At 51.7% G+C, this 21,429-nt stretch overlaps 9 protein-coding genes across 9 annotated transcripts in view; 4 read left to right on the plus strand and 5 right to left on the minus strand.

Annotated features, from left to right (window-relative positions):
- The window catches only part of VTN00DRAFT_7742 (uncharacterized protein), a gene marked incomplete at both ends in the record, with an annotated part of 2,200 nt that extends 2,138 nt beyond the window's left edge, over positions 1 to 62 (plus strand). The window contains one exon of the mRNA XM_069434519.1: positions 27 to 62. Within this exon, the coding sequence (XP_069286008.1) occupies positions 27 to 62 (36 nt within the window). The remainder of the gene's footprint in view (positions 1 to 26) is intronic.
- An 844-nt stretch (positions 63 to 906) lies between these two features.
- Positions 907 to 1,726, plus strand: VTN00DRAFT_7743 (uncharacterized protein; the record flags this gene model as incomplete). The annotated part of the gene is made up of 2 exons (XM_069434520.1): positions 907 to 1,200; positions 1,289 to 1,726. The coding sequence occupies 2 exons, from the start codon at positions 907 to 909 to the stop codon at positions 1,724 to 1,726; spliced, it is 732 nt and encodes a 243-aa protein (XP_069286009.1).
- A 1,004-nt stretch (positions 1,727 to 2,730) lies between these two features.
- Positions 2,731 to 6,174, minus strand: VTN00DRAFT_7744 (uncharacterized protein; the record flags this gene model as incomplete). The annotated part of the gene is made up of 3 exons (XM_069434521.1): positions 2,731 to 2,974; positions 3,044 to 5,610; positions 5,680 to 6,174. 3 exons carry the CDS (start codon positions 6,172 to 6,174, stop codon positions 2,731 to 2,733), a joined length of 3,306 nt encoding a protein of 1,101 aa, XP_069286010.1.
- Positions 6,175 to 7,333: 1,159 nt separating this feature from the next.
- Positions 7,334 to 11,493, minus strand: VTN00DRAFT_7745 (uncharacterized protein; the record flags this gene model as incomplete). Its single annotated transcript, XM_069434522.1, has 5 exons — positions 7,334 to 8,782; positions 8,831 to 9,012; positions 9,076 to 10,666; positions 10,732 to 10,846; positions 10,898 to 11,493. The coding sequence occupies 5 exons, from the start codon at positions 11,491 to 11,493 to the stop codon at positions 7,334 to 7,336; spliced, it is 3,933 nt and encodes a 1,310-aa protein (XP_069286011.1).
- A 1,375-nt stretch (positions 11,494 to 12,868) lies between these two features.
- VTN00DRAFT_7746 (uncharacterized protein) lies at positions 12,869 to 14,210 on the plus strand (the record flags this gene model as incomplete). Its single annotated transcript, XM_069434523.1, has 3 exons — positions 12,869 to 13,073; positions 13,135 to 13,266; positions 13,327 to 14,210. 3 exons carry the CDS (start codon positions 12,869 to 12,871, stop codon positions 14,208 to 14,210), a joined length of 1,221 nt encoding a protein of 406 aa, XP_069286012.1.
- A 268-nt stretch (positions 14,211 to 14,478) lies between these two features.
- Positions 14,479 to 15,743, plus strand: VTN00DRAFT_7747 (uncharacterized protein; the record flags this gene model as incomplete). The annotated part of the gene is made up of 4 exons (XM_069434524.1): positions 14,479 to 14,658; positions 14,716 to 14,767; positions 14,828 to 15,557; positions 15,644 to 15,743. 4 exons carry the CDS (start codon positions 14,479 to 14,481, stop codon positions 15,741 to 15,743), a joined length of 1,062 nt encoding a protein of 353 aa, XP_069286013.1.
- Positions 15,744 to 16,289: 546 nt separating this feature from the next.
- Positions 16,290 to 17,457, minus strand: VTN00DRAFT_7748 (uncharacterized protein; the record flags this gene model as incomplete). The annotated part of the gene is made up of 6 exons (XM_069434525.1): positions 16,290 to 16,376; positions 16,459 to 16,569; positions 16,780 to 16,960; positions 17,097 to 17,103; positions 17,187 to 17,275; positions 17,354 to 17,457. 6 exons carry the CDS (start codon positions 17,455 to 17,457, stop codon positions 16,290 to 16,292), a joined length of 579 nt encoding a protein of 192 aa, XP_069286014.1.
- A 269-nt stretch (positions 17,458 to 17,726) lies between these two features.
- On the minus strand, positions 17,727 to 19,891 carry VTN00DRAFT_7749 (uncharacterized protein; the record flags this gene model as incomplete). Its single annotated transcript, XM_069434526.1, has 8 exons — positions 17,727 to 18,208; positions 18,275 to 18,661; positions 18,720 to 18,858; positions 18,912 to 19,017; positions 19,092 to 19,345; positions 19,415 to 19,524; positions 19,609 to 19,699; positions 19,787 to 19,891. 8 exons carry the CDS (start codon positions 19,889 to 19,891, stop codon positions 17,727 to 17,729), a joined length of 1,674 nt encoding a protein of 557 aa, XP_069286015.1.
- A 555-nt stretch (positions 19,892 to 20,446) lies between these two features.
- On the minus strand, positions 20,447 to 21,182 carry VTN00DRAFT_7750 (uncharacterized protein; the record flags this gene model as incomplete). The annotated part of the gene is made up of 4 exons (XM_069434528.1): positions 20,447 to 20,511; positions 20,575 to 20,704; positions 20,764 to 21,030; positions 21,165 to 21,182. The coding sequence occupies 4 exons, from the start codon at positions 21,180 to 21,182 to the stop codon at positions 20,447 to 20,449; spliced, it is 480 nt and encodes a 159-aa protein (XP_069286016.1).
- Between the last annotated feature and the right edge of the window lie 247 nt (positions 21,183 to 21,429).

A 21,429-nucleotide genomic window follows, 5' to 3' on the forward strand; every position in this document is an offset into this window, starting at 1 on the left:
CTTTGTATGATTCTGACAGGCTACAGGACGACTGCCACCTGGTGTTCCGCAACCGCGCATAAGCGTTCCTACACCGACGGGACACGGCACTGTACTGTACAGATCGCTCAACGCAGGGCACACCGCCTCCATAAGGCTCCCGACGGCCCGAGGCCGGCGTAAAAAGCGTTCGAGTGACATCATCCGAAGCATCATTCATTGTCTTCTCTGTTCTGCTTTTCCCTCCACTGGAGATAGGACGGCACAGGACTCTTTTACTTTATTATTCCAGGCCTTGTACCGGCAGGGTTTGCCATGCCCAATCCGCACCACGAGCCGGGATTGGGGGTGGATTAGCTTATTCCCACCACTTGACACGTCCCACGGCCCCCAGCGAACGCAGCCGCGTTCAACAGGGCATCGGAAACTTTTCCTTTACCATACACAGAATAGACATGATGTTTTGACGCCCTGTTTACAATCAACCTCGGTTAACCCTGTTTGCTTTGGAAGGGTGCTTGGGTGATCTATGGCGATTAGATGTATATGACCCTAGACATAATTATTAATAGCTTTTTTGGTTTTTCGCTCTAACTGGGATCCTCGTGAAGTCTGCGGATGGAAGGCCTTGTTATCGACCAGTCCAAGCCAGTGTACTCTAATTCTATACTTTTGAAGAAACCGATCTCTCTGACCAGTAGTGAAAATATGGCGGTAGATTCTGCCGCGGGTGGAGAGTTGCGGTGCGGGCGGTGAGGCGATGGGCTACCCGCTCACTGACATCACCCGCTTACATTCCATTCGTCTTCAAACCTCCTCATCAACACGGGCCTTGAGTCGATCCGATTCTTGCCATCGCCTCTCGCCTGGAGAGACTAGGGACGCACGGGATCGGAGACAGAGAGACTGCAAGAAACAGAGCACACAATGGCGTTGACAATCTCCCTCGCCCGCCCGCTCGGATCCCTTTCCCGCGCCGCAGTTCGCGCAACCGGATGCCGGTCTGTGAACATCAATGCTACCTGCAGACGGGGGTTGAGGACGGGTCTTGTGAGCAGACAGAGCGTTGAGGCAAGGACGTGGAGATTCTCCTTGGGTCAGACGCCGCAGCAGCAGCAGCAGCAGCAGCAGATCCGGTGGAAGAGCCAAACCTCGAACTCGAATACCGCCAGCGACAACGAGCTGGGACAGAGCGACGCGCCGCAGCTGAAGCGAGTGGGGGTTTGAGGATGTATGTTATTTCCCTGTCTCTATATCTCTCTACATCCAAGCATAAAACAACTCCCAGAACTAACATGCCTCCGACCAGGTAAACGCCGCCCTCCCCTCCGCCTCCCCCTCCTCACCCACCTCCCAACCCCGCGCCATCCTCATCGACGTCCGCGAACCCGCCGAGCTCTCCTCCACCGGCATTATCCCCACCGCGCTCTCCATCCCCCTCGCCTCCCAACCCGACGCCCTCTTCCTCTCCCCCGAGGAATTCGAGACCCGGTTCGGATTCCCGAAACCCGGCGTCGCATCCAGCACCGCCTCCGAAAACTTCGAGGTCGACGAGACGGGCGAGACCAAGGACGTCCAGGACAAGCCCGTCGTGTTCTACTGCAAGGCGGGCGTGAGGGCGCGCGCGGCGGCGCAGTTGGCGCTGCAGGCCGGGTATGATCCCGCGAGGGTGGGGGTGTATGATGGGAGCTGGGTGGATTGGGTGGATAGGGGAGGACGGGTGGAGAAGTGGGAGCCTGAGGAATGAATTTTGCGTGTTGTTAAAGATGGTTATGAGTTGGAGGTTAATACTTGCGTGAATACGTAATGTTTGTTTGTTTCCTTATATTAGAGATCCTGTTCTGATTGAATGGACGGACGGACGGGTGGGTGGTTAGATGATGATATGTGTCTATCTATGTATGTAGAGACAGAGAGACAAAACCAATAACAACAGCAGCAGAAAAAAGCAGAGGCAATTCATTTCAATCGTTCTCTGGATTTAGTTTCCTCTTCCACGGAGGGATCTATATATACCTTATATTTTTCTATTTATTCAACCTGGTGATCAAAAAAGCAAGTTGAGAAAAAAAATAATAAAAAAAAAGATGCATTGCTATCGAATCCAAAAGCAGAGAGGAGAGGAGAGGACTGGAGGAAAAAAAGAAGATCCCCAAGACCGCCAGAATGACTGACAAACAAATTGAAAAATTGAAAACCCGAATTAAAAAAAATCCAAAACGATCAATTTTTTTCTCTCCCATCTTCTTTTTGTTTTTCGTGAAACTAACCTCGTCATCTTTTTACTTATGGTAACTGTTCTTGACCGTGGTCGTCGTGATCATGGGGCATGAATGGGCTTCATGAATCAACGGAACCAATGAATATATTACCAATCAAATCAACGGTCTTTTTTTAAAGAAAAAACTTTTGTTCGTTCTGTTTCTTCCGTCTTCATCTCATATATTCCATTTCATTCCTGCCTCATGTGTACATGAATCATTCGCGGCAAGAAGATAAAAACAAAAAGGAAAAAAAAACATAACAGGTACATCAACAGCCATCGGAAAGAAAACCCCCCGACGAGAACAAAAAAAGACACATCAAATGAATCATCACCATCACTAGAAACCTAACCTAGCCTATAAATAAAAAAGAGAAACAGAAAGCCGGTCCCAAGCCAACATCAATCCATTCCAGAGGGACCCGACCCGACCAGAACCAGACAATACAAATAAATGTCTGGATAATATAGACAGAAGACAACGCCAATCAAGGAATATCGAACAGCGGCTTCATCTTCTTGATGAGTGCCCACTCCTCCATGGAGACCTCAGGCCGGTAGAACTCCTTGAGCGTGTCGATACTCGCGCGCGAGATGAGCGAGTACAGCGTGTCCTTCTCGTCCAGCTGGCGGCCGTAGCCCGGCTGGTTGGGGCCTTCGATCTTGATGGCCACGGCGGGCTGGCCCTTCTTACAGATGGCGACCTGCTTGTGTTCACGCTCGATGGATTGGCTGTGCAAATGTTAGCTGCGATGGTCTTCTTTTTTCTTAGTGAAGGGAGATAGTGAGGGAAAAACTTACACTCTGCCAAGGTTGAGGATTTCCTTCGCGCCGGTGACCGGGTTGTTCTTGACGACGGCGATCGGAGTAAGCGGACGAAGGCTGCCCTCCAACACGTCGACACCAAGGACGATCGGGTCCTTCTTGTTGAACACAGCGACAGGCTTGAGAACGCAGGGGAAGACGGCCAGGAGCTTGCTCTCCTCCTTCCTCTTCTCCGTCAGCTCCCGCATGTGCTTGGTGAAGTCGTCGAACAGGTGGTAGATGATGTCGGCCGTGAAGATCTTCACACCGACTTCGTCTGCGTAGGCCTGCGCTTCCTTGTCGACCTTGACATCGAAGCAAAGCATGACTGCGTACTCCTTGGCCTTCTCCAGCATGGTTCCGGCCATCATGACATCACGCTTGTAGACAGGACCGATGGAGATGTTGGACACAGGGATCTTCATATCCTTGAGGAACTCGAGCAGAGCCTCGAGGGATCCAAGAGTAGAAGCCTGGACGCTGACACCGCGCTGGTCCTTGGAGACCTTGCTAAGCAGGTTCTCCAGATCCGACATGACTTCCTCCTCGAGGTCCTCCTCATCGTCATCAGGACCGACGACGAGCAGGCGAGATCCCGCAATGGCGTGTTCAAGGTCGTTGGCTGCGATCTTGACACCAAGGGCCGCCTTGACTTCCTTGTTGTGAACATACTGCGACTTCAGACGCAGTTCTTTGAGCGGTGCAGGTGTCAATAATGCTCGAATATTCGTTGTTATAGGTCCATTTAGACCGCAAAGCACTATTCGATCACCTTCACGAAGGACACCGTTCGACAGGACAACGTCGATGGTGGTACCGAGACCTTCGATGACCTTGACTTCGAGGACAGTACACTCGACCTCGGACAGGTACATCAGGGAACTGGTCATACGCTCCTGGGTCAGAGTCGTCAGGAGCTTCAGCATATCGGGGATACCCTCGCCGGTGTGTGCGGAGGTGGGCACGAGCGAGACGTTGCGAGCCATGGACTTGTTCTCCCAGTACAGCTCCGAGTTGAAACCCTGCTCGGCGAAGGCAAGCTTGGTCTTCTCGACACGGGTGCGGAACTCGTTCAGCACGCCCTTGCTCTGCATGGCCAAACTCTCCCGGAAGCCGTTGTTGTCGATCTTCTTCCAGCCATACAGACGATCGATCTTGTTCAGCGCGACAATGAACGGCGTCTTCCGCTCTCTAAGCAGTCTCATGGACTCGAGAGTCTGCGGCTCCAAACCGTGCATGATATCGACGACCAGAATGGCAATGTTACACAGAGACGAACCTCTCGACCGCAGGTTGGAGAACGACTCGTGACCAGGAGTATCGATGACGAGCAAACCGGGAATCTTGAAGTCGAACTTTCCATCCTTGTTCACGACAGCGGTCTTCTGACGCAGAGCGTCCACAGGGAAGTAGGTAGCACCGATCTGCTGGGTGATACCTCCGGCTTCGCCCTCCTGCACGTTGGTCTGACGGATCTTGTCCAGAAGCTTGGTCTTTCCGGTATCGACGTGTCCAAGAATACAGCAAATAGGCGAACGCAGGTTGTCCTTCGACCGGGCAGCCAAGGCTTCCTCGTGCTGCTTCTTTCTCCGCTCCGCGGCCTCGGCCTTCCTCTGCGCAATAGCCTTCTGTGTTGCCGTCTGCTCTTCCTCGGACTCGGACTCGGTTTCGGATTCGGACTCGGACTCGACCTTCTTCTGGGCAGCAGCTGCAGCAGGAGTCTTCGCTGCTGGCTTCTCTTCCGGCGCCTTGACAGGCACCGTGATCGGTGCCTTGGGCGGCGCTCCGTTTGCAGCTGGCTTAGCCTCCTCTTCTTCCTCATCAGAAGGAGCATCCCAGCTGTCCTTCACATCCTCTGCGTCGGCAGCCTTCTCCCAGTCGTCAACAGCGTCGTCGCTATCTTCCTTGGCGGCAGCGGCGGCAGCAGCAGCAGCCTCAGCTTCAGCCTTGGCCTTCGCCTCCTCTTCAGCCTTTCTTCTCCGCTCTTCCTCCTCACGCTGCTGCTGCGCGCGAAGTGCGGCGGCCTCGAGGTCCTCCTCCTGCTTCTTGGGGCCCTTCTTCTTCCGGTTGTCATACACGGGCTTCTTCTTCTCAGGGGCCTGCTCCTGCAGACCAGCGACCGTACCCACACCGGCAGCGAGCATCTGCTTCATACGCAGCTCATTGCGCTCCTTGGCCTCCTTCTGGGCCTTGGTGAGCAGCTTGCCTTCTCTCCTGAGCTGTTCCTTCTTCTCTCTCTCCTTCTCCTTCTTGCGCTGACGGGCTTCCTCCCGCTTCCGCTCTTCCTCAGCTTCTCTGCGCAGTCTCTCCTCCTCTGCGGCCTTCTCTTCAGCGGCAATCCGCGCGGCTTCCTCCTGCTGCTTCCTCAGGGCCTCCTGCTGTCTCCGGATAGCCTCGAGGGCTGCGGGAACCTTCTTCTTCTTGCCACCAGCAGCAGCTGGTTCTGGAGCGGGAGCGGGAGCAGGAGCAGGAGCAGGAGTGGGCTCAGGCTTAGCTTCGGGGGCGGGTTTGGCAGGTTCAGGCTTAGGGGCCGGTGCTGGACCGGCGGCCTTCTTCTTAGCAGCCTAGATAGAGAGTTCCAGTCAGTAAACGTAGTCCGATTTTATCATCGTAGAGAGTACTTAAAAACATACCTGTTCCTTCTTCCGCTGCTTCTCACGCTCCTTCTTCTCCTTCTCCTTCTCCTTCTTCGACTTGACGGTCTTTACTTCCTCCTCTTCCTCCACTGCAGCGGCCTTTGCGGCCGGTCCCTTGGCAACCTTGCCGCCCTTTCCGCCCTTCTTCGGCGGTCCAAAGACATCCTCATCGTCAAAGGTCGCCTCCTGGGGCTGCTTGCTCGCCAGGTCCACGGAAGGACCGTCCGGCTGCTGCGTAGGATCCTCGCCCTCGACGAAGTCGTTATCCAGGGCCTTGCCCTTCTTGGCCTTCTTGCTCCGGTTCTTCCTCAGAGCGGCCAGGAGACCGCCGCCCATCTCGTCATCTTGGCCGGCGTTGTTATCTTCCGCTGGAGGGGCTGCCTCTGCATCCGCAGTAGCTGCTCCGTTCGCGTTGTTACCGGAGATGTCCTCTCCAAGCTCAGCCTCCCAGTCGTCATCTTGTCTTCTGCCTCCCTTCTTCTTGGGCGCCATCTTGAACTAATCTATCTAGGTCGTCTCGTGCTCGTGCTCGTTGGATGGAGGGGTTCAGAAAAGTGGCGTAAGAAAAGTTGGGGAATGGAATTCCGTGAAATAATAATCAAAAAGGATAAAGGTCTAGATTCAAATCCAGGAAGGTCTCACACACCGGAGCGTAGTGGTGGCGACATCCGAGGTATGTATGGTTGTGTGGACGGATAACGAGGATAATTATTTATTGCCCTGTTATCGTAGTGCGGTCGTCGGTCGTACTACAGCGACGGGGCCGACAAGCCAGAACAAGAACAGGAACAAAACCTGCGACCGCAAGGGAAGGTCGGGGGGGGTGCAGAAAAGAAAGAAAGGCAGAGGGACGAGTTTATACGTCTCACCTCTTTTTATAAGATATCCCCAAGGGTGAAGGGTTGATGTTGGAGAGAGTGCGCTGGTCTCTTTGGGGTGCGAATTTTGGACGGCGGTGGGGACGCCTGGCGAGATTCGGAGAGCCGGATTGGGTTCCAGCTGCTGCTGGTCGCCTGTGACTTCACCTGCCAGCTCTTCACAGACGTGTCCGTTGCCACCAACTACCGTGGAAATGTAAACAATATACCAGCTCTGTAAGGGGTTGGATGTTATAAGAATCTGTCAGCCTGGTCGGTTTTCTTGTTGTTCAGAATGCGCTCAGCTGTCTGCACTTCCTTGGCGATCTATATCCAGGAACCTTGGAATTTATATATTCGAAAATGATGTCTTCGCAACATGTACCATCAGATCAGACAGACAATTCAGTAGCTCAAAATTATTTTTCTAATAATTGCCAATGAAAAAAATGTAGAGACGATCATGATTGCCCTGTGTGTGGCAAAGCGAAAGGACGCAGTCTGAGGAGTATGAAGGCTAGGTCTACTCCAAAATTTACTTCATTACTCTTGCACACCCAGTATGTCCTATACTGCCTATCTAAAGGCCGGGAGATATCCCTACACAATAGAGAGATGAAGGACAAAAGTTTAGGTCTAGCAGAGGGCGTAAAACCGCCCCCAAAAGAATATCTTTTTAGGATCATCAATGCATGTACATACAATCATGCATTAAAACGCAATAGATGAGCGCAGTAAAATGCGCGAACGGGAAGCTCCAACGTGCAAACCAAATCCTGATCTAACCAACTCACTCAAAGTTTGACCTGCAGCAAATTTCTCAGCCACTTGATCACGTCGCGGACCGGGTCCAAAGTCTCCCCGAAGGTCTCATTCGCAAGCTCCGAGAACCGCTCTATATGTGCTTTTGCCGGCACCATCTCTGGACTGGCAATGTTGGCGTCTTCTTCATTCACAGTTAGCATCTGCCGCAGATGGGAACTGCCGCACTCCAGAAGTCTGCCAAGGATGTCACCATCGACGTGCATGTGCGATGGCTTGCTCGTAGACGGTTCAATGTCTGCAGAGTTCCATCGTCTCTTCCTGGCTGAGCTGAATGGACATATAATTGGGTCCCTCATGCATATATTCTGAAGGAACCTCAGCAGGCGCCACTCGTTCTCCGTAAGGATCGTGAGGCGGTAAACCGCCCCATCCATGGTTGTGCCGTACATAACGCTGGAAGAACAAGATGTAGAGCTAGGGCTGATCCTTATTATTGAAAGCGGCAAATGGGCTTCGGAGAGTGGCGTCGGCATCAGTTTGTCATTATCTGTCACACTGATCTCCGTCAGAGCGCTGATGGTCCCGCCACGACTGGCCGCAATGGTAAGTTTCGCATCTCCTCCGATATGAAAGTGAGAAAGCCCCTCGCGTTTGACGCGGTCATGCGCCCAAAGAACCAATTTGTCGTTGATGACTTTGAGTACTACCAGCGATTCCCTGGCTGTCGTCACGTACAAATGTTGCTCATGAACAGTGATTGAAAGAGCAGGTGATGCTAATCTGAAGCGCGCTGCTCGAACCCATCGTTTTTCCGAAAATTTCGGCTCCAATGGAACGATATCATACCCAGTGGCGACCATCAGGGTAAAGGTGCCATATGGGGCAAGAGCACGTACGGGTCCCTCGAATTTATGAATATGTTTGACATAGCAGTCGATTCGTTCGGGATTCATCGGATCCCGTTGTGCTTGTAGGAAGATAACGCGGCCGTTGTCTTGCTGATGTCTGCGCGCAGTCCCGATCACAATAAAATGGTATTCTTCACCGTCACGTCTGGGGGTCCAGTCAAGAACGCAGGTTATCTTCTCCCCTGCTGCACCACATGGTCTCCACGGTTGGGAAACCTGTGTATCTCCAACCGTAGTATGGAAAGATCCAATTTCTGGCCGTTGAGAATCCGGATCGATAAATTCGATGCGAGGGCGTGCATAACGGCTGATGGGATCTGTACCTAGATCAAGCTCGACAACGGTATATGCTACAACAAGACTTTTGAGGTGCTTTGAATACGTCAACCTGTTGGCGCTGCCCGGTAGATTAATCCGTCGAGGAACAGGCTTGGCATATTGGTCCAAAGTGCAGATAAGAAGCTGCCCTTCGCTAATGCATACAAGTGACCCAGAGAGGCTGTCTGGTCTCGAATCTGGTTGGGCATCGATAAGGGTAAAAACGTCAACGCTCTTTTGAAGGAAGGCAGGCTAAACCGCTGTGAGCAATCGAACTTGAGCAAGGTCATCGAAACTTACATTGTTCTGGTCCGTAATCCATATTTTCTGAAGGGTGCAGTCAGACGAGTCGCAGTCCTTGACGTGCGATAAGTGCCAGAATCCATCCCCGCATGTCACCAATGCGAAGCCTTCCCTGGTCGGGTTGCCACTTAACCTTACAGAAGTCTGTCCTAGTTTGTAAGGTCTGCCTTGCTTCAGTTCTAAACGATGCAGACGAATTAGCGAACTTATCAAGAAGTTCGAATAAAAAGAAATATCCATACCAATCAAAGACGCATTTCCAGCTTTGTTGACACTGATGTCGAACGGGACCAAGGCGCCGCTTCTAAGACCGCAGAATAATGTCGACTTTTCCGGTTTATTGTCTTTAACCGTGTTGACTCTAGCAAGGCTTTCGATTGCTTTCGATACGTCGTCACCCTCCTCTAGTTCGATGCTATACTCTGCTGACCGAGCAATGCGCTCCTCCTCGATGTGATAAATGACGAGTTTTCCACGACTCGTACCTACAAAAATGAAACCGGTCGAATCAAACCTCTCAATCGAAAGGGATATGGGTTCGTAGGAGATCGAAACCGGCTGCCCAACATCTTGTATCTGAAGCCCACCATCAGATGACAACACCCTTCCTAGGTGAATACGCACTTCATTATTGCTCCTGACAGCAGTGGCAAAAAGGGAGCTTGCACCGTGAACTGCAGCGGCAACAACTATTTGACCGACATCAAAGCAAAAAGAGAAATTCGAAGTCGGCTCGCTGGGGGATGCGAGGTTAATTGAGCCATCTGTGACCTGGATAATGACACCAGAAGATGTGTATCCACTGGCCAATGTCTGCGCAGAAAAGTTCAGCCCAGACTCTGACTCATCCATCGCATATATCTCTCCAGTATCAGTCGGGAGGTAAAGGAGTGTAGACGAGACGGGGTCTGAAGTGAGGAGATAGGTACCACCATCGATATTGTCTGGCATGGTCCAGATGTCCCTGGAGCTCGACAAATCCTCAAGTGGAATTACCAGGCCTATTCGCGCCTCTATGCCATGCCGGAGCTCAACAACCGCACCACGGCCAATGGTCGATCCTGAGCAAGCAAATAGGCGCTCACCGACAGTGTTTCCTGTTGCGGAAGAATTCCCACGGTCGATTGCCTCGTGAGCAGAACCTACGACCACAGAATCCATGACGGGCGCCCAGTTCAGGAATTTCTGGACACACGTTGGATGTTCCCTTGCTCTCTGGATGAACAATCCACCATCGCCCATATTCCCAGCGACTAGGAGCAGATCGCCACCTTCGAAGCCGAAATCAAGAATATCGAACGCAGCATCCACGTCACACCCAAGTTCGCCAAGGTGGGACTGATGTTCGATTTCGCCCTCGTTGCCAATTTCGAGGTAGAATACTTTACCGTCTTCTCGACAGAGATAGATGTCATCATGTTTCTGATTGTATAGCCAGTTGCGGTAAGGTCTCGCCCACCGAGTCCACAAGGGGCAGCGTTGGGACTCGCGGTCAGTGGAGGGAATTGGATATCTGCTCGGCGCTCTTTCCGCTCCAGTGTCAAGTACGTTCTTGTAAACAGCCATCGAAACGGTCGTAACCAGCATAAACGATGTCGCTTTAGTCAACGGCACTAGTATAGTTGGCAACCTATCCTCCGGGGGAAGACATCTTGCGGTGATTCTCGGGCGAACATGCCGTAGACTTTCACTTGCATCCCAGTCGTAACAGATAGCCTCTGTAGTCTGATCCTTTGCGACCAACAGAAGCAATATTATTCGGTCTTCATCCTCCGATTTTGGATACAGAAAGTCCATGAACAGGATGTCACCATCGACACGGAAGAAGCGTTCCTACAGAAGGAAGTATCAGTCATATTCCATTGATGGAGGGAATAGACTAATAACGAGGAGCCTACCTCTGATATTGGATTCAGTTTCCCTTGAGCCATCTGAGACTGAAGGGTCTGGGGTTGTTTTAATGTAAAGACCCCAAAATAATCGGTTGATGCAGCAACCGCGATTGCGCGGGATCTGCAGGCTGTGAGAGATGCTATCTCACAGCAAGTCTGGAGAAGATCTTACCTCGGATCCACTGCAATGTGTCGACCGAATTTCTCGAGAAGGCTGACATCTGAAGGCAAGGGTCTGCGAAAATGTACAAAACGGGGTTCTTTAAGGGGGGTTTCCGCTGCATGGTAAAGAAATACTAATTCCTTTGACTCTAATGTGAGCACCAATATCTGAGGAGGGAGAGTGTCGTGAGGTTCTGGACTTTCGGCCGTCCTCCCAGGATCCGCTCCCAGTCTCATTTGTGCTTCCCAGCTCAACTCGGGGCTTGCATTGATGACCTTAGCTGCAATAATATTTGCATCGAAATCTGATTTGGTTGTGACATCCTCGAGGTGTAGCCCAAGTACAGCCTCTTTGAGCTGTATCGATCTCTCTCCGACGAAGACAACATCGTTGTGGTGTTTGCTTCTCAGGCGTGCTGTCAGAACCCATTGAATTGTCGGGCTGGGTATCACGGTCTGCGAGAGGAGGCCAATTTTTGGTTTCGGGCCTTCGACCTTCTGTGGTGGTTCAGTCCGCCTGGCACGGTTCTGCGCCAGCAGTTCACTGACTTCGACACGCCGGGTGGTCCAAACGCCGTTATCCAAGTGGGCGACCTGCAGAGCCATGATGCCGCTGCTGAAGGAAGGGAAGAAATGGAAGGAAGTAGAAGCATGAAACTGAGGGGAAACGGTTTAGCGTTGGTTTAAGAGGAGCATAGAAAATGGGGGTTAGCTGTCGCTTGCACGTGTCAAAAAAGTAAAATATTTCTGACACGAGAGCAAGGCAATTTGAAGAGAGAAAAGTGCAACTTTGGAAACGGACACAATGGCCTAGGAAGCAGATCAGGGAAAGGAGGCGCAGCACACAGAGTACTAGAGAGCAAAAGATTTATCTATAGCAGATAGACATGCAGGGTTATGGAATTCCGTCATAATGTGTGGGGAAAATCCTACTAGTTAGAACAACAACGTTCAGACCAAAGATATGCAGCCCGGGGAATACAACTGCACCTCTGCAGCCCTATCGAGAAGAATTATTTATAGGGCAAGAGACATGCCTGTAGGATGCAGTCTCTGCGGTCTGCCAGGAAGAGAGGTATAAGATTCAACGAGAGAGTCGCAAGCGGTTGGAGGTAGCCCAACCGGACCCACAGCGCGGATCACAGTGCTGACTGTTAGGGATGGAGATGGCTCATGCCACCCGCTGGAGATGTACTTTGGGGAGCATGGTTCGAGAAAGGGAAAATGGAGGCTAACCGATGCAGGGCGCAGATGAGATCGGGACGTGGTTGGGTTCGCTGGCTGTACAGCATGCACGACATGGAGAGAGCGTCTGCTCCAGGCGGTACTGTGTACCGTGAACCGTGTACTCCGTACGGCGCGCGATGGGCTGCATCCAGGTCCAGGCTGCCGTAACGGTCGTCATGTCCTGTCACGTCCTGTCACCCCTCAGGCCAATCACGCGCTGAGACGCGCCCGCAGCGGCCCCTCTCCAATAATCATGGCAGCTGCGGAGCTCCTCAACGCCCAAGAAACAGCGTCTCAGGGCTGAAACACGTCTTGTGCTTGCATGCCCGACTACGCTGTTCCCTGCAGCGTGGCCGCTCTCTTTATTCTCTTCTTGTCACTCCCTCTCTGCTGCTGTTGAAACGCTTTTTTTTTTCACTTTTTTCTTCTCTTCTTATGGACTGACTGACTCAACCACCTGCCACTGCTGCGCATGCGCATTTCAGCTGTATCAGCCATTGTTGATAAGGCTGCGCGGAAGAGCTGGGAATGAAATGAATGGCTGATTATTTTTCTTTTCTGAGATTCCTTGTCATTCAAAAGTTCGATCCGTCTACTCTCCAGCCCTCGGGAGCCTGGATGCTGCCTTTGCATCAGGGGGTTGCATCTTCCTGTCTTCATCAGCAAACTTGCAAGCTGCGTTGACTCCGCCACGTCGATCTATAGCTGACCAACGAGTCTCTTGCCCGCCATACTAGGGCCTGCCTGTTGTGCCATGGAGGCGGAGTCACAAGGCTCACCGTCCCTCGATGGAGCGGTCGAGGGGTCCATCGTGCCGGAGACTCCAGATGTCCCAGATCCAGTAGCTGAGAAAGCAGATCTTATCCGACAGGCCTGTGAGGCACACGATCTCGATGCACTGGTCTCTTACGCTACTTCAGAAGGTGGCTTGCTGAAAGATGAGCTTCGACGGTTGGCATGTATGTGACCTTCGTCGTTACCCATTAAGTATCTGCTTGTATCATAACATCTTTAGCATAGGGCCCATCCTCTTGGGAAGCGATCGAAACACCAACGATGAAGAGCTTGCCGCTTGGAACGACTTACCGCCCCACGGGGATGAGGCCCAGGTCAAGTTGGATGTAAATCGGTCGTTTGTGTACTATCCACGCTGTTAGTTATTCCAGCACCCCGATAGCCACGGGTCATATAACTGAACGTCCCTCTTTCCAGGTACTGACAAAGAACTTGATGCGAGGAAAGAGGAACTATCGGATTTGATTACAAAGATCCTGCGGAAGTATCCTATGTTGTGTTACTTTCAGGGATACCATGACATAGCGCAAGTCCTGCTTCTAGTACTTGGCGTGCAGCAGGCTGTCCCGGCGTTTACCCGAGTATCCCTCTTTCGTATCCGAGACTACATGCTCCCTTCCCTTTCTCCCGCTTTGAAGCACCTGCAGCTTATTCCGGCAATTCTCGAGAGGGTTGACTCGAAATTGCGACGGCATCTCGCCGGAACGCGGCCATACTTTGCTCTGGCGGCGACCCTTACGCTATACGCCCATGACATTCAGGAGTATAGGGACATCGCTCGACTATACGATTTCCTGCTCGCACACGAGCCAGTCGTATCTATCTACCTCTTCGCGGCGATTATCCTTTCCCGCAGGAAGGAGGTCTTCGAAATCCCCGTCGACGAACCGGAGATGCTCCATTTTACCCTATCGAAGCTCCCTACCCCACTCGACCTCGAAGGCCTTATATCAAATGCTATAAAGTTATATAAGGACCACCCTCCCGAGTCACTGCCGTTCAGAGCTTGGAAGCAAATCCCGCAATACAGTGTGCTCAAAACCTCCCGGAATATCTCCGTAGAGGGCAGCACTGAAGAAGCAAAGGAGCTATTCAAGTTGCAGGTACGGGATCTACAACGGGAAGAGTTCAGACGGAAGGCCCTTGGCGTTCTGTGGCAGTACAGAAAACCTATCAGTTCTGTGGGTCTTGCCGTTCTCGTTGCGCTGCTCTCCTTCTGGATCAGGAGGAATGGGCTCGATGCGCCACTCTGGAATTATATCGGAAGGGTTAGAGAGGTGTTTCAGGATTGGAAGCCGTAGATTATTGCGATCAGGCGTTCGACTCGGGCGGGTATCGGGTTGGTGTATTGTAGGATGTGGTCCTCTGTTACAAAAAGTTACAATAGATGGGGTGGATAATTAGGGAGATAGATACCACAAAACAGTATTGAGTAACTAGTTACCTAGTATGTATTAATAATAGATTAGTTTACAATTCTGATAACTTGAAGCGATCTAATTCTGCGTTCTAGGAGCGGGCACGGGCGGTGGGCAGCTCCGTGCGGGAGGGCTCCCATCTATTGTTTGCATGGCCGTATCCACCAACCCGTGGCTGGTGCGTGGCTTCCAGCGCGATGACGACCACTCGTGCACTGGCATCTTAGGAATCTCACAGCTGTCCTCCCACGCCCTCCAAGACCACAGACAACAGACGCGTCCCAACATGGCGAACCGGGGCTACGATGTGGTTGTAGATGTCGATGCCGAGGTAAGTCCATCTCTTTCGCATCTCCTTCTACGTGTCCAAACTGACAACAATTGACAGGGTGACCTCGGCCATACCGACCTGCAGGAGGACCTCGAATTCCACCCCTCCAGTACGTCTTCTCAACTCATACGTCTTTAAATCAACCATTCTAATCGAATTCGTTTTCTAGACTTTGAAAACGACCAACGCAACGCCAAAGTCCCATCCGACTCCGCCCCCTTCCTAGAAGGAGGAGGAGACTCATCCCGCGGCCGCGGGCGTGGTGGTCACCGCGACACATCCCCCGGCGGGACACCCTCCAAGCACCGCCTCTGGTCCATCCATTACTACTCGCAGTACTTTGACGTGGACACGAACGAAGTCCTCCGCCGGTGCACCGCCGCTCTCTACCCGCGCTCCAACTTCCTCGACGTCCTCGACGGCAACCCGGACCTGTACGGACCCTTCTGGATCGCGACCACCGTCGTCGTCATCCTCTTCCTGACGGGCACCATCTCGCAGTACCTGTCCAACCACGACAAGGAGCACTTCGAGTACGACTTCCGTCTGCTCTCCGGAGCGGCGGGCCTCATCTACGGTTATACCGGCGTGCTGCCCATCGCGCTGTGGGGCGCGCTGCGCTGGTTCGGGAGCACCAGCGCCGATCTGATCGAGTGCTGGGCGCTGTACGGGTACGCGAATCTGGTCTGGATCGCCATCGCGCTGGTCAGCTGGAGTCCGCTGACGGCGCTGAATTGGGCGCTGGTCGGGGTCGGGTTCGGGTGGACGGTGTTTTTCCTCCTCAGGAATCTGTGGCCCGTGTTGAGCGCGACGGACGTCAAGACGAGTAAGATCCTTCTGATCCTGGTCGTGGTGCTGCATGCGGGATTGGCGATTGCGATTAAGATCTTGTTCTTTGCGTGAGTCTATTTCCAGTTCTCCTTCCCCTTTGATATTGGTTTCAGTTTCGGGGAGCAATTGCTAACATACTTGATGTTGTTTACAGTCACGGAAGCCCCGTGTCCAAGAAGAACAAGCACAAGGAGGATGATAAAGACGATGATGATGACCATGACGATAAAAGGAGGATGATGTATGGAATGTGAACGGCTTCGTTCTATGTACGATTACCTACCTAACCTAACCTCAGCATGTCCTGGCCGAGTTGAAAGGTCCTTGGACGTGGAATCCGCTCTGGAAGCAGCTAGCTCTCTTCTTTCGATACTTGCATTAGTTAGTACTATGGATGCGAATTGCGTTTAGTACTCTATTCTACCCAAAAATGAAGAGCATGGTTTGGTCTTTGACAGAATTTATACAGTTGCGTGAATTAGGCACGACAGACTACAAGAAAAAGCATAGTAGTGGTACGTCTCTTTTTTTGGCCTTTTGGACAATTGAACTTGTTCGATTGCAACTTTCTCAAGAGGAAGGAACACAACCTCTAACAGGTCATAGGACATTGAACTTCAAGGGATATATTTCGCTCTCTCAAATCTTTCAACGCCTTTTTTTGTTTTCATTTCATAAAATGCCTTCCTTTTGGATGCTGCAACCAAATCTTTTTCTGTTTGAAACAAGTTCACCACCTCCCCACAACCCGTAGCAAACAACAACCGCACGTAAAAAAATAGGGAAGTAAAGTAAATCGTTTACTTGAGCTTCTTCTTAGGGCGCAGCTGGTTGCTGTGGCCGCACTTCTTCTTGCGGCAGTTGGTGGCACGCGGGGGGAGACGAGCCTATTAAGCCAGGAGCGTTAGTACATGTTTGATTTGATATTCGGGGGTCCGTGGGTTGCGAGATAGATAGATGGTGACGTACGTAGCACTTGCGGCAGATGGACTTCTCGCAGTTGTACTTGGAGGCGAGAGCCTTCAGGGAGGGCTCAATAATACCACCACGGAGGCGGAGGACAAGGTGAAGGGTGGACTCCTGTAGGTTTTCGCATTCCGTCAGCAGACCGTATATTTCTCAAAATGGATCCTCCAACACTGCGCTTATCTTGTCGGCCTCTCCGTCTGAACAACTCCAAACTGCTTCTCTTGTGTTCACAATTCATCCCCGATCATCCACACCAATGTTGTCCGCATCCAAGACCGACCAATATGATATCAAACGAGCGCAAAGGGAATTCCTCCGTACCTTCTGGATGTTGTAGTCGCTCAGAGTGCGGCCATCCTCGAGCTGCTTACCAGCGAAGATAAGACGCTGCTGGTCCGGGGGGATACCCTCCTTGTCCTGAATCTTGGCCTTGACGTTGTCGATGGTGTCGCTCGACTCGACGTCGAGGGTAATGGTCTTACCCGTCAGGGTCTTGACGAAGCTGTTGTTTTCAACCGGGTCAGCATTTTTCTGCTTTTCTGATTTTTCTGTCTTGTCGCGAATCTCGATGGAAAACGTTGCGCGTGGGAACGAAACGGAAACGAAGGGGAAAGACTTAGGTTGTGGGAGAAACCTACATCTGCACTGTAAGACGGAAAACCAGTCGTTAGCTATCATTTCATTTCACACTTCACACACACATAATCAGGGATCGATGAGGAACTTACTGGTTGCGATATTCGTCGAGTGCTGGCTGATTGTCACTGACTGGGTTGTTCGGGTCGTTGGGAAGCCGGTGACAATTTGAAGATGGATTCTCGCTTAGCAGGGAGTGGGGCGAATTATTCGCCGATGGCGATGCCCTAAACCCTAGATTTCCGTTTCCGTGAGTGACCTGATGCGGAATGGGGACCGGCCTGGAGGGCTTCTCCACATCCGCTGCTGCTCACTGCTTGGCAGCCTGGAACCTGGGAAGAAACTGGGACTGTTATCTTGCATTTTTTTGCCAGTCTCTAGGGAACGAGTTCTTTCCATGGATTATTCAATAATTCCTTTACCAATTTGGGTAATGGATGACATAGGCTTTCGTTCCATTAAGGCAAACGAAGCCTAATGCAAGCCTATGCGGCGCCTATGAATGACACTGCTGGAGACGATATGGATGGTTCACTGGATAGCTCGTATAATATCCGATTACCATTAATCATGACAATAGCTCCATCATTAGTGATATGCAAATAATTAGCAATAGTAGCCCAGTTACTTTGTCATATTCCTTCCGGCTCCGAGAACGCCTGCTCCTCTTCCATATCCTCTTCCATCTCATCCATACTCTCGTCTCCACCAACAAACCCGACATCTTCTCCGTAATACCCCATTCTCCTCCTGTCCTCCTGCCACCGCTCGATTCTCAGCTCGGTCTGAAACACGACCTTTACGAGCGTCCGGACAGACAGCCCCGCTACCTTAGCAGCTGCTTCGTAGAACGGCTTTGCAGTTTCTGGGAGACTGGACTCGGTTCGATAGTGCCGGTAAAAGGATCCAGGACGAGGGATCTCATTCTCCAGGTTCGCAGCCTGTTCATTTGTGATGGCTCTTCTGGGCCTTAACTCGCTCATCACTGTCCTGATCTTCTCGTTTATGGCTTCTTCGTCATCTAGCTCTGGGACTGGAGCAGGGATGTTGGGCTGGGTTTCAGTGCCCGTCCCCATTCGTCCGGTGGGGAACATATCAGCTAGGGGATTTGAGACTGTAATTGTGAGGTTAGGAACTGTAAATTCAGTCGTTGGGGAAAGGAAGTCATTCTGTGTCGTACCTTTACTACTGTCAAGCCAGCTCTTCTCATACCAATCCATATACTCATCCAACTGCTGGCTAGTCATCTTGAGAACGTCGTTCTCCTTGACCAATATTTCATTGCCCTTGCCAATCCTCCCTCCTGCCGTCGCTCTGCTCTCGAACTGCCTCTGAGCCTGCGCCCAGAGTTTCCAGTCGATGACTTGAGCTGTCGGTTCTCTGAGTGAAGTCGGGTATCTCTTGACATCGTCGAATGGGAAAAACAGCTTTGTGGAGATGACAACCAGGGCGATCATCTGTGCTTCTGGAAGAACTAGATGCCTAATCTTTCCTTTAAAGTCGGTTGGAAAGCTGTATGTAAAACCGACCAGCTTTTGCAGGTGGTTCACGGCAGGGTAGATCTCCACTGTCGCATTTCTGTTAGAATTGGATAATCCTCATTTTTTTATCCTGGGTTATCTTACAAGGCAGCGCAAGGCGTTTGACATAACCGAACAGCATGAGCGGCGCGTTCAGCGGAGGAAATGTGACGCCAAACTCTCGATAGTAGAGGAGAGCTAAGTCGAGCACTGCTCTGTGTAGATGCTCTGCTTTTAAGATAGTCTTCACAGATGTCAGCTCGGATCAATGAAATTAAGAACGAACACTTTACTTACCCTCGTGTCGAGCGCACTGTGATACTCCTGGGGAAGTCTGTCTCTCATCTCCCGCGGTATCGATTTGATCACCCTGATATAAGGAACCTCTTCTCGCATCGCAAAGCTGCAAGGCACTGATCAGACAACGATATCCCAGACAAACTTCAGCTCAAGAGCCCCTTCAGGAAGATCACTTACCGATGAATATCGCCAACACCAACCGGCAACCTCAAGAGCAAAGCACCCAAGTAACAAAGTGCCAGGGAATCGATCAGCCTGGGCGAATCAGTCGCCTTCCTGCTACCACCCTGGGCCGCTTCATCGGCTTCAGAAGAGGCCACAGCCTGGGAACTGAAGATCTGCACATTGCTGTCTTCGTCCGCTTCCGAAGAATCTTCAATCCGGTCCGAAAGCCTCTGAAGACGAAGAGCCCAAAGATCCTTGACTACATTCTGCATGTAAGGTTAGAATCAATTAGTCCATTTGTTAGAATATGAGGGGGAAAAGGGAATGTCGCGGACCTCTAGCTGCGGCGGAAATCCTTTGCCCTGCACGAGGGCAAAACACTGCTTCCAGAGAATCAGCTGGTAAACCTGTAAAAACAGGGTATACGCCTGACGGCCGCGATACGCTGCTAGAGGTCAGAGATTGTCCTGTTTCTGCATCTATCTACCTTGCACGAAAAGAGTACGGGTTCATGTTGATGAGGGCGTACTCTTCTGGGTCTTCTCTACAGCGGCCTTCTTCAGCCGGTGTGTCTTGCCCTGGGTTCCGAAATCATCGGGATCTTCTTCGACTTGTCGGCCCTACAAGAGTTAGAAAAAAGAGATGCATCAGATAGGACACATGTCTTTTGACGGTGAGCCTATGGTGCGAAGGCAGCGTTTCCATACCTCTTGCTGGTGGCCTCGTCTACAGAACCAGAGTCCATTATCCAGGTAATACCGTGTTTCACGGCAACCTTCCTGCCCGCAGACCCCGCGGGTGATGTACTCCATAGGGGTCCAGATTGTTCATGTTCGTGACGACGACTCGATAAATTATAGCGGGAGCCAAAGCAAAGATCGCGGTCGCGAACCACGTTCTGCGGTCGGATTGCCACCACACAAATTTTCTTGACTACGGCACACGGTTCGCCAACATAGGGATAGGTACAGTACTTTACGAACACAACCAATCCTAGGGGAATTTACTGGACGAAAAAAAAAACTTTTGGGAAAAAAAAGTCAGCACGTCAACATTAAAAGCTGACGCGTTGCTTCAGCTTAGTTGAATTTTCTCTGTTCGTCAAGCTATCGTGAGGATGCTGAACTCCAAAGTCTTCTCCTGAAGAAGGCATAATATACGTAGCCACTCAAGAACAATTCTTCGCGGGTTCAGCCCACATATGAAGGTACATTGACCGATATAAGGCAGAAACAAGCAAGCCGTAATTTCCCAAAGATATTTAAGCCTCCACGGACAACTGAGGATGTATTCTTGACGCAATCTTTGGGGCGTGAAATTTCACATAGAAGTAAGAGAGTACGGGAGGAAAGGAGTTTAGCAGACGCTTATTTGGGGGCTTCCTTAAAGTCCATGGCGGCCTCCTCACCCATGGAGGTCAGGATGGTGACATCTGAAGTGAGCGGTTAGATATCTCGGGCCCAAATCCAAGGGATTGCTGAAATGTGGAACATACTGAGGTCCTTGCCCTCGTCAAACGCTTTCCTCATCTTCTCACCGACCTCACCTTCAGGGAGCTTGACATCGTCCTTGGTGTTGCCGTCCTCCGACATGAGAGAAAGGAAATCGTCGTCGGTGATATCGAGCTTATCGTGTTGGTCAGCGGCCGCTCACAGCGCGGAGACAAATGACTGGGACTACTTACGAGCTGGTATTCCTTGCGGGTGACCTTCGGGACTTCCATGTTGTGGGTGGAGGGGCTGAGATCTTCAAGCTTCTTGCCGGTGAAGATGTCGAGGGCGACGATGTGGACCTTGGCGTGGCCGTGCTTGCCAGTCTTGGAGGTCGACATTTCCACGATCTTGCATGGGCGACCCTTGATGACAACGAAACCGTTCTTCCTCAGAGCGGAACATTGCATAGGGTAGGTGAGAGACGCGCCGGCGTCGGCGGACTCGAAATTCTGCTCATGCTGCACGAGAGAGGATGTCAGTAAGCCGGGTTGTGCTTGGGTGAGGGATTCTTCAATGGGCTGGAATCGAATGAAGATGCGGGGCTGAAAATACAAGAGCCGAGATGTTCAAACGAGATGGAAATACGACTTACCTGCGAGTCGTCGGCCATGGTGCTGGTAGTCGAAAGATGGATCGCTAGGTGTCGGAGGGACGCGAGAGAGTGATGGCAGACCAAAGCAGCAAAATTCGTGGAAGGGAGGGATGAAATGGGGAAGAAGTCTGAAACGAGAGCGAAAAGGCAGATTTTCAAGTCGGCCACTTCTGTTGTGGCGGGGTCTCGAGGCGCTAACGCGCATTGCGGCCTAGCGTCGGGGCGGCGCTTGCGCCCGCAGTTTATCCGGGCGCCCGTAGCATCT

This window comes from Thermoascus crustaceus (assembly GCF_041956765.1).
Source record: "Thermoascus crustaceus strain CBS 181.67 unplaced genomic scaffold VTN00scaffold_5, whole genome shotgun sequence".
NCBI lineage: Eukaryota > Fungi > Ascomycota > Eurotiomycetes > Eurotiales > Thermoascaceae > Thermoascus > Thermoascus crustaceus.